This window comes from Lepisosteus oculatus, chromosome 7, assembly GCF_040954835.1.
Source record: "Lepisosteus oculatus isolate fLepOcu1 chromosome 7, fLepOcu1.hap2, whole genome shotgun sequence".
In the NCBI taxonomy this organism is placed as follows: Eukaryota; Metazoa; Chordata; class Actinopteri; order Semionotiformes; family Lepisosteidae; genus Lepisosteus; species Lepisosteus oculatus.
Window position 1 is genome coordinate 34,921,061 of NC_090702.1, and position 17,581 is coordinate 34,938,641.

A 17,581-nucleotide genomic window follows, 5' to 3' on the forward strand; every position below is an offset into this window, starting at 1 on the left:
AAGTATATAATGGAAAGAAGAAGAAAGTCTGCTTTTTATTCTGTTTTTTTTTCTTGTCTTAGTATGTATTTCTCTGTTTCATGGTTGGATTCCGTTGGATTTTGTCATGCAGAATTTAATTTCAAGCAATTGGCTGTCATTTCTGGCTACACCCCAGAACAGCGGGACTGAGACTTGTTGACAGCAAAATGATCGTATTCTGTCTAGTTTTTCACACTTAAAATGGACATACTTTTTTAAAACTGGAACGGATCTCCATCAAAGTGTAAATGTCTTGATTCAGTGCTGGGCATGTTTATACATTTGTATAATAATAAAACAATGAGCTTCACTCTATTTGGGTTGGTAGCAACTACCCAGAGAAGTCATTCTAATGAAATTTTGGCTGGGGTGACTGTAAAATGAGCTGTGCATGTGACACCTTATGCTGACTGTATCAACATGAACTTGACACTGCTGAACCCACAAGACTTCAAAGCCTGTTCCTGACTGACAGGGCACAGGGTCAGACAAATGAGGCTAGGGAAGAAAAATGATCAGTATATACAGCCAGAGGAATGGAAAGATCTAGACAAACAATTCTGCCATTTTACTTACTGATCATAACTGAGACTGTGTTAACATTGGGATTGAAAGAGCACCTCCCTTTTCCAGATTCAGCCTTGGAGTCAACATAAAATACTTGTTCCTAAAAGGAAAATGGAGACATAAAACATACAGCATGGTTGTGGAATTTTAAGAATTCAATTCCAATCCCTCCACCTATTGAGTATTTTAAATGGGAAAACAGAACAATTCCAGTAAATGTGATGTGAATGGAAAGCACTGGCATTACGGGAGTACTGTTGAATAAAAATAAGTGTCACAGAACTTCTATTTACTCTATGTGCTTTAATTGGAATATTAAATCTTCCTCACTCACTTTATATGCTTCATCAACTAGACTAAAATTCAGCATATGTAGCATGGATTCTTTTAATTTGAGGATTTTAATTTTCAGCTTTATTATATTTTTTTCCAGGAAGTTTCAAATTGATTCCAATATCTCAATTAAAAGCATGAACTGCTACTGCACTTTTTGGCAGCTGTATACTGTATATAATGTTTCATCAGTTTCTCAGAGGATGCTGAGATCTAGTACAATAAGAGTCATAGTATAACTTTTAAATTGTGTTAATAACAGGCTTAAATAAATGTTTTGCGTATCAAAATTTAGAATTGTAAAAACATACAGTGAAAAACTAACCTTTTTATGGTTTTTAACCTCATTTTAAGTTTGTAATTTTTAGTCTTTTATTTTTGTAAAGGAAAGAATGTTGTAATAGAATTTTATAGCAAAGGAGAAACAAACCAGCAGTTGAATAAACCATTTTTAATGGAAATGTTTCATATCTTTTACATAAATCCTAACATTTCTTAGCATATTGAGGAAAATCATGCCAACAAACAAAATGTGCAACTTCTGGAAAAAAGAACAGATTTTATTCCCACAGCTCAGTGGCGTAGACTACCCAGAGGTCTCCAGTCAAAATGAATGGTAAAAGTATCTTTTATCTAACGCAAATAAAGGATCCATCCTACAGCATACAGTATGATTATTTGGTTTTTCCTACGTATTTGTTTCGGTTAAAACATTGCCCTTTAACTGTCAATCATGGACATTGAATGTGGCCAAAAAATGCCTTCAGCTGACAATTCACTCAGCTAACCTTTTAGAAAATAAGAAATTAATGTTTTCCTATACAAATAACACCATGAGATTATCATGGACTGACAGCCCAATGAATCAGGGAAAAAAAAAACTTTTATGAATAAAAATGTAATGAGAGACACAGAGTGTAATGGAAGCAGGTGTGGTTCTTGTCCGAATCAAGCAGACAAAATCCCAGCATGCTTAGAGCCATGTACAAAGATATTAGGCAGGTTGCCTACACATTTGGCTAGTATGGCTGCAAGAGGAGTCATCAGTAACTTTGAAAAGTGATTTCTGGGAGCAAATTTGTCAGGAGCTTTAGTGACCAAGACAGTTCGACTTGGGAATTTTTTCAACAGTATCTAAGGTAATGTCAGTGTGCAACTGAGAGGGAAAGATGTCACCAGCAAAAGGCAATAGTGTGAGGAACTGCATACTTTATCATGATAAAACCGCAAGGCAAAACAGGTGAAAAGCTGCAGTTAACAGCAAATTTCACCAAGGAGGCCGAGCAGCCAGTTTCATCAAAGATGGTCTGCTGAGACCTCCAAAGAGCAGGATACTACAGTATAGTTAGATTGCAGTACACAAACTGCTCATCAGACCTGAAAATACATCTTCATGAGTCCAGTGGTGCAAAAAGCACAGGCTTTGGACTTCTGAGCAGTGGGGGAATGTGATACGGTTAGATGAATCATCCTTCACCATATTCTCAATAATAGATTTATGGATATGTGGCACCACCCTTAAGAACTCTATATCCCTGAGTGCATGGTTAGAATAGGGAAGGTGTTCTGGTGGTTCTATAATATGGTGGGACACATTCTCTTGGCATGTCTTAAGCACACTGATTCCTTTAGAAGGCATAGTCAATGGTAATCACTACTTAATGACACTGAGTGATCATCCTCATCCCATGTTACAGTATTTCTTTCCTGGGAGGGGTGTCTTCCAGAATGAAAGCGCCTCTATCCACAGGGCACAAGTAGATGCCCAGTGATTTGATGACATTGATGTTTTCTACAGTATATTGTATGTTATGGTCTTTTCAGTCACCAGTTCTAAACCCAATCAAGCACTTATGGGATATTCAGTAATGACATCTTAGACAATCCCTTCCTCTTTTATTCAGGGCTTCACTCTTGTGCATCTTAGTTTAATATCCTAAATTACAGCACATACAGTACTTAATTTTTTACATGAAAAGAATTTGCAATTTATCAATATCCCCTTTTAAGATCAATGATAAGTGGATCCTGCTATGAAGAAACAGAACTCTGTTATAATTGTGTAATTATCCTTCCATTCATCTTCTATGCGCTTTTTCCAAAAGCATTGCAGGGGAGGCAGAGACTATCCTGCCGAGCAATGGGAGCAAGGCAAGATACACCCTGGATGGGGCCCAGTCCATTGCAGGGCATATAATTATGTAATTAGTTAAAGTTATATATATTAAAATATCTATTAACTGTATAATTAATAAGTATATATATTCAACAATATAATATACTGTACAGTATATTATTAATTGTATACTTGTGTATTGCTCTAATTGTATGCCAGTTTTCTAAGTTAAATAATTTAGTTTATGTCGAACAAAGCAAACATTAGAGATAGAGCAAAAATACTTACTTCAGACCTTCGGCCTCTATTAACATAAGCACATACAGGACTGAATGCTCCAGTGCCACAGATAAATAAATGAGTGCGGTTGTATGGTTGGATCACACGCACAAAATTTCCACAACCATGCTAAAACATAAGAAAAAAATGGGTTTATGTTTTGCATTATAAAATAAGCATTTCCTGGCAAGAACAAAGTTCTAATTACATGTAATAAATCCTATAATTTTATTCTTAGACCTTTTTCATTTAATGCACTACGAAACAAGAAAACACACATCAGGGGAAGTGCCATTTTGTTTGTGCCTAACTACAGTACATAGAGTTTTGTGTTTGTAAATTCAAGTGCAAGTAGAACTATTTACCTATTGCATAGTAAAATATCAGATTATTGAGAGTTGGTTGGTGTCTTGAATCTGGATCAGCAGTAGACACTGCTCATCTCCTCAATACAGACAAACTATAAAATACTCCCAGAAGAAAAACATATTTTTGCTAAACTCTAACAGTTTTTTTACGTTGATTTATGGCATCGTGTTTGTCAATTGACAAGAAAAATTAACCATTAAAATGGCTTGACCAGTTGAAAACAATAAAACTGACATTGTATTTATCTAGCTGCCACATAAGTTTGCAAAGGTCTGAACATCTCATAATGTCAGAAAATCCCACCAGTACATTTAAATTGCATGGTTTTCAGGAAATATTGCTACCAGAGTTTATATCGTAAAATAAGGGAAAATACAGTGTTGAAACAATAATTAGAACGAAAGCATTGTGGTTATAAATACACATGTCATACAGTATATCATAAGCAATTTAAAACATAAAAACTAGGGATATGGTCTGAAAAATAGGGCTAGAAAATAAAAATGAAATACAGAGAATCTTAAAGGAGGTTTTCATGGAGACTGCTGAAACAAAAATTTCAAATTACATCTATGAAGCGTAAGCTACTGTACCAATGAAAGCAGTAAAATGTAAGTAACTGAAAGAAGCTGCTTCAATTTCTTTACTTGTTTGTAGGATGCTGCTTTAACAAAATGTGGTTCACTTTAGTGTATTATTTTCTTTGTGCTTGAATAAAGACTTATGTATATACCATTCATCACAACATACCAGAATAAGCTGAGTGAAGATTACATGAAGCAGAGTAAAACAATATTAGATAGATGGAGACCAAGCCGTGTAGAGCCTTTAACTAAAGCAGAAGCTTTTTAAAATTGACTTGACACCTGACAGGAAGCCAGTCCAATGACTCCAAGATAGGAGTGATGGAACAGTGACAGGATTTTAACTGCTGAATTTTGACATACAGTACTGTATTTAAATCTTAAAGAGCAAAACTCCTACACAAATATCTTCCTCTGTCTGGTTCTGTCTATAATTTCCCATTTCATATTGATGCATATTCTTCACGAGTAAAACTCTTCTTCTGGCCTCCTCTGGTGTGATTGCTTTGTCTAACTTTGTCTAACTTCTTTGGGGGTTTGAAATCTGACATCCTGACGACGTGAGCATTGATTCAATGCTCATGTTACCTTCTTGTGAAAGAACACTGATTTTGCTTTGTCAGTCTTCCCACTTGATTCCCATTTGATTCAAAATCATCTACAAACAGCATTGGAGTTTCACTCATTCTTTTTAAGTGTCTTCTGTACATATGTTGTCTCTCTATGATGCCTACGTTTCAGTCCTATACCGTAAAATACTGTAGGAATGATAACCACATTTGTTTTATTTCAGTTTTGATGTTGTGATCCCCTTCCTCTGGTACCAAAGGCTACACTTATATACTGTATGTCTTGTCTGTTATGAAATGAAACTTGGAACTCAAAAATATTGAAAATAAAGTGCGAGCAATGACACACCTTTGTTTAACTCTCTTCTTCTCTTCGATTGGCTCTGCAACTGGACCCAATTACAGTGATTTATTGGTATATTGACTTTCGTGATCTCTTTAAGTGTTGGTAAACTTGTAAGCTCATTTACAACTGGGTTTTGTAGGATGAAATTGAAAATACTACTACTTATGTACAAACTGCTTCTTTCAATGGACTTTGACTTCCTTGTCTCAAAGGGACCCTCTTGCAGTTATGCCATAATCATTCCTTCTGGTAGCTGAGAAACCTTGAATATACTGTATATATGTATATGGATATACTGTACTGTATGTGCAAGATTTAGAATTTAGTTTGCCTTGCATGTCCTTCGTATATTTCTGTCCAACAGTTATCTTTTGTCTTTGCTTGTAAGTATGTCAGTTTATTCTGCTTGGAGTATCTGCCACTATTTTTTGAGAGTTTGTTTATTTTATTGCTTTTCATAGCAATAGTCTGTTTTCATCATAAATCTGTCAAAGCCATGCAAGTTCAATAATGCTGAGATTCATTCTTACCGTCGGATCTTTACCAGCCATTTTACACTCTTCGATTTTGCTGCTTGACGCAGGCCAAAATACCTGTTAAGAGGAGCAGGAACAAACTCATCAGCTCATTTGACAGTTTTTGTCATGTCATGGCAGGTAACAGCATTTTATTTATATGATCTAACATAAACATATATAAGCTTTCTTGAAACATAAAGGGTTTAAAGTAAAATTAAGGAAAACATATTGTACACAAAGTATTGTTCTTAAATGGATACATGTAAGTGAAAAATGTGGTTGTAGGGATTTGTAGAAAAGAGAGATCCATCCAAATAAAAGAGAAAACTAAAGAAGTCTGTTCAAATCTACATAGTAATCTTGTGATGTATGTTTTGGAGTGCTGTTAAAAAGGGTGAAACCCTAAACTTGACATACTGGACACAGTGCTCTCCAGATACCCATATGAAACAGGAACAAAATCATTAAATAAAAGAATGAATTACAGATGAGATCATGTGTCTTGCTTAAAAAATAATGGCATTGCACAGAAGTCATATTTCTCAGAATTATTTGAATTCTAGAAAACACTATGGCCACATTTATTCACCCTTTTAAGTATTCCCTTAAATAAAATCCAATACAAATAAACATGCAATAACATGTTGATCTTTGACAGTGCAGTCAAAGTCCCAGGAACTAAACAGAGGCCTCTGAAGATTTCTTGTTTCCCTGGGGTATTAAGGGAGGTAACACATGGAATATATTCAGTAGTAGCATGCATCTTTAAGGTCAGAGAGGTCTCTGAAAACTAGAAAATGAATAGTTAACTACCACTTTCTACTGTAGTGTCCTTTATTAAGTAATTTAAGCCTAGTGGTATAGTGGCAACTCTGCCAGGAAAAAAACACAAGTGTATTATGCTACCATCGACAATGAGACAACAGCTGGAGATCTCCAACACAAGTTAGGAACCTCAGGATACTGTTCAACATCTAAAGCATGAAAAAAGCATTCATTACTGGGTTGCAAAGGAGAGCCATGTCTAATGTGAGATTGCTCGAGCTTTATAATGACATGGTGATCAATGTTATATTCGTTGTAAAAAGTGTGAAGCTCATTTAGAGAAAAATTCACTTCAACTGGGAAATATGGCAAGAGAGCTATAATATTGTGGATTTGTTCTACATCTAAACATCTTAGATTCCACTGACTTTCAAATCAACAAGGAAGTGTTGAAGTGTTGAAGGTTTACTTTGCACAAAATAAATGTTCTTAACTACAAATTAAAAACTCCAGACCTCAATTGAATACACAATTTGTGATTCAAACTGAAGAAGGCAATTCAAACTCAGCCTGAGGGAATTATCAAAATCCCTACTCAAGAGTGCTAGTACCTCATATCACACTAGAAGAGGCGTCTTGACAGCGTAATCAATGCTAGAGGAGGTTTTACAAAATACTAATTACAGGAGTGTTTGCAAATGTGGCTCTTTGATTATCTGAATTTAAATTAATATTTTTTTGACAAATATGACTTTGTTCTGAGCAATGCTATTAAGATTACTGTATAACATTTGTAGATTTTAAAGCAATTTTCCAATCTGTAAATCTTTCTGTTAAATTATGTTTTATGTTCTTATATCATCAGGGGTTGTGAAACAATTTGGAGGGTATAATAACTCCAGTGATAATGCTTTTAAAAAACAATGCACATCATTTTCAAAAAGGGATTTATAAAGTAAATGGAAAGAGTGAGAATAAGAATAATTTATAATAATACAGTACATACTTTTAAAGACCCCTGAGTAATGTTATTGATGTTCATTGAGAGAATATGATCTTTGCAGCCCACATATAAACGATCCTGGTCTTCATCCATTAACAAAATCCTGTAATCCATAGGGTATTCAGACAAACTGAAGCTCTGAAATGACTGTGTAGCCTGCAGTTCTGAAATACAAGTAACACAGAACTCAGCTGAAGTACACACTTTATAGTTGCAACATTTTCAAAAGAAAACATAATCTGTACTCAAAAATAAAAGCCACAGATCTCAAAAACAGCAGAGACAGATATTAACATGCCTTAATAATATACTGTATCTTAAATTTTATATTTTCCTCTTCAAATAAAAATAATTGAATGTGTTCTGGGTCATCCAAAAGATTGAAATGCTTCTTGGTGCAGCATGTAATAACAGCTTTACTACTTCCTAGCCTGGTCTTGTCAAATTTTAGAAGCTTAAGCTCAGAGTAAGAGTGGACCTGGTTTGTCTTGGGACAATAGACCTTTAAGAAAACCTAGGCTGACATGGCAAGTTATATTGTAGGTTGTTAGACCAATAGATAGCTTTTTTCTTCTGGACAAACTCCTAAATCAATACTGGTCCACTATGGTAACCGGGGAGACTGATCTGAATCAGTAATATCATCCTTCAGATGAGACAATACTTTGAGGTACTAACATCTTGTTCATCAAGATAAAGTCCATCACAGCAGACGTGTCTTAACTAAATTCCACAGTGGTCTTGCGTAGTCTGTCTACCTATACTTTCACTTTAATTCAGTTTGTAAAGCAATTTTTCACTTACAGAATCTACCTGCTGCTGTGGAGTAACACTGCTGGCACCTAATGGCTGCTAGCTAATGGCTACCCAAGTGGGTCCCCTTTTATATAAATATATGACTTCTGGATTCTTCTGGATGAAAAGCACTAAAAAAATGCACTTAATTGGTATGCTGTCATACTGATTATTGCCATAGCAATTTAATACATATTTGCATTAGCAAAGGACTATATCAAGAGAGACTGAAAGGAACAATAAAAGACATACATACAGCAACAAATGAGACTGTAATCTTATTCATTGATTTCCATTTAAGACAGTAATGAAATGTCTGTATAATTTTTTATAGATTTCCTAAAGACTGAAAAAAAAAATGATTCAACCTTGAAAAAAGTTTGCCAAAGGAATTAAATGACAATCTAGAGATTTATTCATTTATACAGCTAGGAACTTTACTGGTGTAATCTATGTGATTCATGCTCAAGAAAACAACTGCAACATCCCATCCAGGACCCTGCAGTCTGTGCATCCAGAGCCTTCTCCATGTCTCCACACTGCTACCCAAATACAATACAAGTATTCAATAACACTATTTTAGTTATTATCACTTTCTAACTCAAACCTTTGTAGCTTTATTCTGTGTCAACCATCTTTCTCAAACTGTGAACTAAAAGCTAAATTAATGTTTTCAGCCTGGTTGGGAGGCATTGTGTGATCTGACAATCACTTTTATTGACGGCATGCTCTGTCACCTCCAATTTTATTGTTGAGATGGAGTATCCTCAAGAGGATGAACAGTGAAAACTAGAAAAATTACCTCACTGCTCAGCTATTCACAATGGTGTTTGGAAGGCATGATGAAATGAAACTGAACAAACTGCCAATGACTTAGATCTAGGTCTTTATGTGCTACCTTCTGTGGATAAGTGTAAATGAGGATTTCCTAAATCATTAAACACATCGTGACTACCTACATGTAATAGCAACACCAAAAAAACTTTTATGAAACAGATTAAAGGTCAAAACTGATGTTTCTTTTGCTGTTTGGATGATTGCATATATAGATTTCATTAACTTCTGGGATAAAATGAGCAATTAAATCCCTATCTGGTTATGTACTGAATAGAAAGAAAAAAAGATTATCCACAAGTGGCTGACCAGTGCCAAATAGACCAATAGAATATTTTCCATTTGAATGAAAAAGTCAAAAATGAAGCTGTTTTCGAATGAAAAGCCAAACTTGGCATTCAGTGCAAAACCAGATCTAGAGGAGAGCTACTTGAGGATATTTTGAAAGGACAGCTTTCCCTGGGCCTGATTCATTGACCTGTAAGAGCAGCATCTTATTATGCTGCTCTTGGAGTGTCTGCAAAAAGTCTCTTATATTTGTGGTTGCATCTCTATAGAAATGCTAGGTTTCACAGATCTAGTACATTGCAATGTTCCACACAAAGAAATCTCATTTACATATTCAGATGGTGTCACGGATGTCTCCATACTCCCCAATGATAAATCACATATTCTTTACCAAGACAATATTTTTAATTCTGTAATTCAGTTTACATTAAAATATGTATGTCACTGACTTTTATTCTAATTAATACAATTCATAATATACACAAATACACAAAATTTCAGCATATTGCTTTGTGAAAATATAAGTATAATTTCAAAGGCTTCATTAGACCTGCTAAATAAAAGGATCACAAGCAGATGAAAACAAATCAGCAAGGGCAACTTAGCATTAATGCCCAAGATCAAAAACTAACTACTGTAGTTGACATGAAAGCATCCTGTCACCACCTCTCATGAAATGCATTTAAGTGTGATTGTACAGAGGCTCAAAAGGAATAGAAAATACATGATTGCAGCTATTCAATCTGAAAAGAAAAAAAATAATGCACTTCTCATAGAATCCAGACTGGTATTACTCTGGTATTAAAAATAAAACACAAACACACAAACAAGATTGGGGTGTTAAGAGTAATGCCAGTTTGGTCGCACAGTTTAGTACTTGCTCAATGTCAAAAAGCCTGCCCCTATATGTTATGTTATTGTATTTGTTTTTCTAAACTCTGTACTTTTGGGTTACCAGGTTTAATTCAGACTTCAGTTCAGTGACCTATCAAATTATAGATTAATTAGTTGAAAGTTAGCAATTTTCATAATTTTCTCTGTAATCAGGTTTTGATTTAGCCATTGACTTGGTTTATTTAATCTACATTAGGTTGTGCACCTCCAAATGTAATATTAAGATAATGACTTTTGCCCTTAAAATGAATTTTAAAAATATTCATGATACTGCTATAATTTTAATATATATTTATATCAATTTATTGTGTACTGTTGAAAATAACCATGATTGTTGTGTAAAATAGGCTAATCAAAGAAGGAAATATAAAACTAAATACCTTCTCAACTCTTTAAAGTGTGTTTACAAGTCATATGGGGCCTTAATATATTTCTTAATGAAATGAAGATGTCCTTTTTGCCGTGGGTCTGTTTGCATTCTGACCTTAGTTAATCATAATCATGGGTCCAGCAATTATGCTGGAAAGAACCATATGTATTTATTTTTTTCACAATCATTAGCTGAGTTTTTCATTCCACACTAATGTACCAAAAATAACTACTTCTTTGTCTTTTTTTGTGCCCAGGACATGTCACAGTAATCTTTCTCTATATATTCCAATAAAAACCCATGTAGCTGACAAAAGAGGCATAATCTCTCTTTGGACTTACTGCTGTCTTAGCATTGAAATACAGCTATACTGGTATGGACATCATGGACTTGTAACTTTTAGTTTCCTTTTAAGGGGAATACAGTAACTAAAGGATGATTATATTGGCTTTTTGGCAGGCATACACACATCTTCAAGAGCCACAATTGCGCAGGTTCAAAGGTATGTTATGTTCATTAGTTACTTTAGACAGGGAATTATGATTTTTATAAATGGTTCAATGAAGTAATTCATAGCAAAGGTGGGAACACAATAAGAAACTCTCCAAACCCTTACACTGTCATGACTGTGACACTAATAATAATCCTCTGTCAACCAAAGCAGACTAACCAGGTTTAAACACCCCGTCTGTGTATGTTTTATTTAAACAATCTCTCCAGAATTCCACTGCAGTTGTTAAAAGAAAATATCTGCATACAAATATAAATTCTTTTGTAGTTTTTTAAAAGATTTTAAAGAAAATTCTATGACTAGCCTTTGGTATTTGTGAAGTTAACAACATGTAAATACAATGTACATCTATATTATCAATGTAATTGACTGATGCTTTTAACAAAGCAACTTACATTTGCATACATTTATGCAGTCAGAATTTTTACTAAAGGAATCTTAGTGTAGCACCTTGCTAAAGAGTACAGCAGTGGTACACCATCCTGAATTTGAGCCCACAGCCTTTCAGTTACAGAACCCTGAACTTTAAGACACACTGTTGCCTGTCATATGACAGCTACAAAAGAAATGCTGGAGAAACTGAAACAGAAATGAGAATTATTTTAAAAATCATGTTTAGGTTTGCTTCACACGCTAGTGTACGGTACTGTACATCTTATTGCATGTTAAGTTCTGTAAGAATATCCATAGAAATATGTATAAGTAATGCATTTGATATGATAAAAAAGTGTCTGAACTGATCACTCATGCATAGTGGCAGAAAATACCATTTGAAGTGTAATGGTAAAGAATGCTTATATTGTAAAATGTTATAAGGAAATAAAAACTCAAAGTTCAAAAATTTATAATATAACTATCACTCCTGTTCTCAAAACTAAAAAGAAGAGTTTTCACATTCATTGCCAAAATTACTAACCAATTACTAACTAACCAATGCACAGCCTCCAGCAGCTCATCATTGTCTTCCTACCACTGGTGCTGCTGCAGCAGTGCCCCCTGAAGACAAGGAAAGCAGGAGCCAATGTGCTCTGAAGGTGGTGCATGTGATGCATGAGAACATAATATTCTCTGCATCTGCTGTGATTACGGACCTGCTGGCTCCATTACAAAAGGGCTTTTTGTAAGTTGGTCTTGGGTCTTGGTGACCCTGTTGGACAGTTACCAGTGAGTTTGGATCTGCTCAGCCAAGCAGTTGGGCATCCTGTGGCACTCTTGATAATTAAAACAAGAACATTTAATTCAATGACTACAATTTAAACCCACATGTACTCTATGAAGGATTATTAATATGTAAGTATTTTTAACAAATACAGTACAGCACATACAGTATTTGCTTTAAACCAGTTTAGAATTTAATAAAAATTCAGGTAAATCACCCATATTATCAATGTGGCAATGATGTGTGTCTATTAGTCATACTAAGTCTGGTTATTTTAAAAATACTATAAAAAAAAACAAATGGTTTCTATCTCAAACTCTAACTGCTGTCTTCGCATGGTCTTAAAAGTTTCACTGTGATAATTTAACTATTCTTTTTTACTTTAAAATCAAGTATTGTTGGAACCCAAAGCATCATAAATTTTCCCTACTAACTGTTAAATAAAACAACTGTTTGAAGTTTAGAAATGATTAGAATCAGTTCTTGTTTGAAATGTGATACTGTTTCATTTTGAAGGCAAGGGGAAACTTCAAATATGTTTACACACGGATGGTTACCCACATGTTGCCTTTTTCTTTATTTGGTTTAAAAGGATCACAACTGCTGCTTCACATAAATATGTTGAAGTAAATGACAATAAATCTGAAATTGCAGATCATCCTCTTAAATAAGAGAGTAGATAATTGTAACATTTTTTTGCCTCTTTGAAATGGATGCCAGATGTCATCCATTTTAGGTCAACAGTTGGTACTGTACAGAACATAGTTCAAAACAATGGAGGGGACAGAAATATTTATACCTTAGATTTGTTAAATATATGTGTTATAGATAGACACTATTTATTGTTTATAATACCTAACAAACTCTTTAGATTGTGCTTCAATGTGATAAACATTATTACATTTACATAATAATAAAGTATTTATGATTATTAAAATATATTTGGTATAATTTAACCAAATAAGTGCTAAAATTTTGAGTATTTATACATGCATAGTATTAATTATGGATGTAATATTGTTGTTTTAGTCTTATTGAAATTACTAGGCTGTTTGAAAATGTGAATTGGTCATCCCTGATTATTATTGAGTTTAGTTCTGTTTTAGTTCTGTTTAGTTCTATTGTTCATAAATAATGTTTTAACATGTTATTCTTCTCTTACAAATTACCTGGCAGTACAGGAGTTTCTTGTGAAAATGCTTTTTTCCCCTCTAGCTAATGCAGACGGTGTAAAATCAAGCTTCTATAATTCCCCAAAATTCAGATTATAAAAAAACCTTAGCATCAAAGTGTCAACCAGTGTAATATATTTAATATTGTCATTGTTCCCTGTCTGTATTTTAATGGATAGAATGATGATAGATTTTTATAACTATATAGCCTGAGGGCAGCACATTGACATAATGTTTAGCATTGCTGCCTCCCAGCTCTGGGGCCCTTTGTTCAATTCTGGAACTGGAGTACTATCTGCGTGGAGTTTGTATGTTCTCCCCATGTTTATATGTAATGTGGACGGACGGATGTAATGTGGGCTAGTAGTTTGGTTGCCACATATAAAAGGTAAAACAGAAAAACTTACTGCCCTGAATGTAATTTGTGCTTTTTCGATTTCATTACCACTTTGATAAAAGGCGGTTTCAAGGAATTAGACATGTAAAATGTCTTTTGTGTATACTGTCATCATTGTATGAATGTACAGGTCCTGACGATGAAGTGCTAGCAATTTCAACAGTAGGCAAGTGTCCTTGCATGCTGAAAGTACTGCATTTCAGCATGAAACCGGCGGACGGGGAACAGGAACGGGAACCGAGGTTAAAACCTTAACGGGACCAGGCGCTTCCTGGTCCCGGACTCGCACGATATGGAAATCAGAGCAGAGCCCGGAAGAGCGTCAGCGCCTGGCTTTTAAGGTGGGCAGGGAATGGGAAACAGGTGCAGAGAATGAAGTCTTTAGTGAAAGGGCTGGAGCACCCTTAAGGAGGGGGGGGACTATAGTCGTGACAAAATGTGGATATTTGTGAAATAAACACGATGTATCTTCTACTTAACTGAGGGTGAAGTACGGGTCCTATAATAAGCAAAGGTGAAAACTGATAAAAAATGGTGTACTTGCACTGAGGAATGTACAGTAGTTATAAATTGTATATTTTAGATACGCGAAACAATTTTTTAAAGATTTCTATGCAATAAAAGTAAACAACTGCAGAGCTTACTGGACTTCTGCTTTAACGTAGTTGGGCAGTTCAGTTTTAAGACACAACAGCACATTAGTCCAGTTTATCCTGGGTGCCATGGTGCTAACCCTTTAAAGCTGTGGTGGAATTTGAAAAAAATAGTGAAATATTTTAGTATATTACATACAAATAAAATCATTTCAACTTGGAAAAAAAATCCACTTAAAAGACATATGATAAAATATTTCTTTATGTGTGAACTATACTGTATATCAATCTGCTGTGAATTGTACTGTGAATTGTGTTCAGAGGCACGAATACTTTTCTGGCTGAGGTGATTCTCACAGTTTATGATTAGATATATAATAAGGTAGGATTTCTGACTGTTGCTGTTTGACCATGGATGGAAAAGGGCTTGTGGTGGCTCCCCACTGCCTCTGCCCCATGACTCTCAGCAGTCCAGCAGGTTGGAAATTATTACATGTTAAAACAATCTTAAAACCGCAAACAGTTCAACTGTAAAACAAGTGTTCCATGGACATACTGGATATGGAGCATTTTGATTCATCTGTGGTATGCTAGCAGGAAGGAGGCCAAAATTATTATATTTCAGAGCTGTAGCAACTAAAAAATGTGAAAATACAGCTGTGTCCAGGTTGCAGTAATTCACCGTGTGGTTTTTGCACAGGGCCTACAATGCATTCCACAAAATATGGCAGTTAAAGCTATCACTTGCGATTCCGTTTACAGAATTCTTCTGCCAAGGAAAACCTTTGTATCTAGGGAGCCGCTACTTGAGTCAAGAGATAAACATGCCTGATTCACTTGTAGTCACCACCCTTAGACAGGTTGTTTTAAATTGCTGTGCAGTCACCCTGGGTGGTGCCCTTCACAGTTTATTCATCAGGCTCATGTGTAATATCCTTAACCCCGAAAAGACTTTTGTTGAGCTGGAATAATAAACTTAACTCCAAAGATTCGTTCTCCGTATCTTTGCTATTGGCCTTATCCAAGGATTATGTATTTGCTGTGAAAATGTGTTTTTTAAATACATTAAAAACACACATTTAAAGCAGAAACAAGGTTTCATAGTGTAGTAGGTAAGTCTGTGGATTAATAGCTGTGACTTGTGGATTCAGGTCCCTGATTCAGACACTGCTACTGCACCTTGGGTGTGGTGCTTTACCCTGACTGCTCCAGTCAACCCAGCTGTATGAATGGAGGTTAGTATTGCTGGAGGTTTGCTCTGTGATGGATTGGTATTCCACCCCTGTGGGGGTGTCATGTGCGCTGTTGTCTGCTATATCTTATTGTGCATATGTTACCTATTGAATACATATTCACAAATATTATTACTCTGAATTGTTTTAACAATATTTTAAAAATTAGCAATCCAGCTATTGGCAAGCAACAATGACTCACCTGTCCAGGTAAAAAAAACAAACTCTGATCCACCCCTCTGTGATGCTACAGTGCTGTAAGAGTCAAGCAGGCTGAACAGTCCTGCTTCACAGATGAATCTGTGAATGAATCTCTAATTTTGTTTTACTCTAATTAAACAACAAAACATGATATTGTGATTGACATCTTGCAAAATAGGTATTTATTTGTGTGCAGCCAAGTCACTTGGATTTTCACATGTCACAGGTATTGTAATGAACTCTGAGCAGATTAAGAAATGCCTTTTATTTTTTGTGCAGAAAAAGAAGTGCAGATCTTTGAAGACATCACACCATGATATTTCCTCCATTTGATTTGTCTTAGGGGTGGAACCTTGTGGGTGAACAAAGGAGAAAGTTATGTCATGTTGATGTCTGTTTATAATAAATTGCTTTAACAATTATGGTGGCAAGCTAGTCTTCAAGTCTCACATGCCAACAGACTGTTTATTATCATATTTGTTAAGAGATTGTTTGCAAAAGAGAACACAGCAATTTGGATATTCATCTGTTAACATTAAACAAACTTGTTGTTTTCTTGACTTTAAATCAAGTTCACTGCACAATAAAATACTGGATATTTGCTTTCATATTATGCTCACAATGCTTCAGTTTAACTGTTCATTGAATGAACAATTAAATGGGCTTAATTGAATACATTTTCCTTATTAGTTGAAAATGTATAATAGGCCTATTCAACATATACCCACACAGAACAAACACTCCTTTATTACTACACTACAAATAATTTTTTTTTGCAATGGAGGAGTGAAATTATAGCTAAAGAACCTTTGTCAACTTTGTTTTTAAAATGGGATGTATTTATTTGCTGTAGACAGCTATACTTCTAGCACATGCTGACTTCTGTCAGCAAAAGATATATCTATGTTCACAAGGGAAACAATTGAGCTGAAGGCTTCAAAGGCATCACACAGTTAAGTATCTGATCATGGAGCAGTGTTGTGATTCATGTTGCAGAGTTAACAGCTAATACCTCACACGACTACCCAAATGACTTCTGGGTTTTATGACCTGTAATAATAACAAACACAACCTCAGCTAATTTTCTTCTCTTTTCTAGTTACAACTATTTATTAAAAATTCTTTCTAAATAGAACCTGGAGGTTGAAGCTGATGGGGTTTAAAATCAGTCAAGAGGGTGGTGGTAATAATGTTTAATCACTTTTGCCTTAATGTTTGCCCATGAATGCTGTAGGAGAGTGATTCAAAAGAGTCTGAGGCCAATATGAAAAGAAACACGAGACCATTATTGGCATGGTTACTTATGGCGCAATTGGAGTAGACTCAAAAAGCCAAGTTCTTATCTACATTTCTTTCTTTCTTAATGTTCTTTTTTTGTAGAAACAAAACATCTAAACTACACAAAATGCTGAAAATAAAATAAAAAAAGAAATAAAGCATCTTGATGTCAACATGTTTTTGAAGCCAGAGTGCACTAAAGAACTAGAAAGTGTAATGACAAAAATGAAAGGGCATAACAGTTTTAGATGGTTGAGCAGCAATCAAGCTAACATACCAATTGTTTTGCCATACCATCACAACTAAATATAGTGCTTTCCCCTTATTAGTAACAATTATATGCAATTAAAAAGTTTTTCCAGTTAATAAAAATGTTATTATTCATTC

At 34.8% G+C, this 17,581-nt stretch overlaps 1 protein-coding gene across 2 annotated transcripts in view; it reads right to left on the reverse strand.

The window, feature by feature from the left end:
• The window catches only part of sema3c (sema domain, immunoglobulin domain (Ig), short basic domain, secreted, (semaphorin) 3C), a 68,900-nt gene that overhangs the window by 26,515 nt on the left and 24,804 nt on the right, over positions 1 to 17,581 (reverse strand). For both annotated transcript variants that reach the window (XM_006633475.3, XM_069192452.1), the window contains 4 exons: positions 7,474 to 7,634; positions 5,715 to 5,777; positions 3,326 to 3,445; positions 598 to 688 (listed from right to left, as the gene is read on the reverse strand). In XM_006633475.3, coding sequence (XP_006633538.2) covers positions 598 to 688; positions 3,326 to 3,445; positions 5,715 to 5,777; positions 7,474 to 7,634 — 435 coding nt within the window. The remainder of the gene's footprint in view (positions 1 to 597; positions 689 to 3,325; positions 3,446 to 5,714; positions 5,778 to 7,473; positions 7,635 to 17,581) is intronic.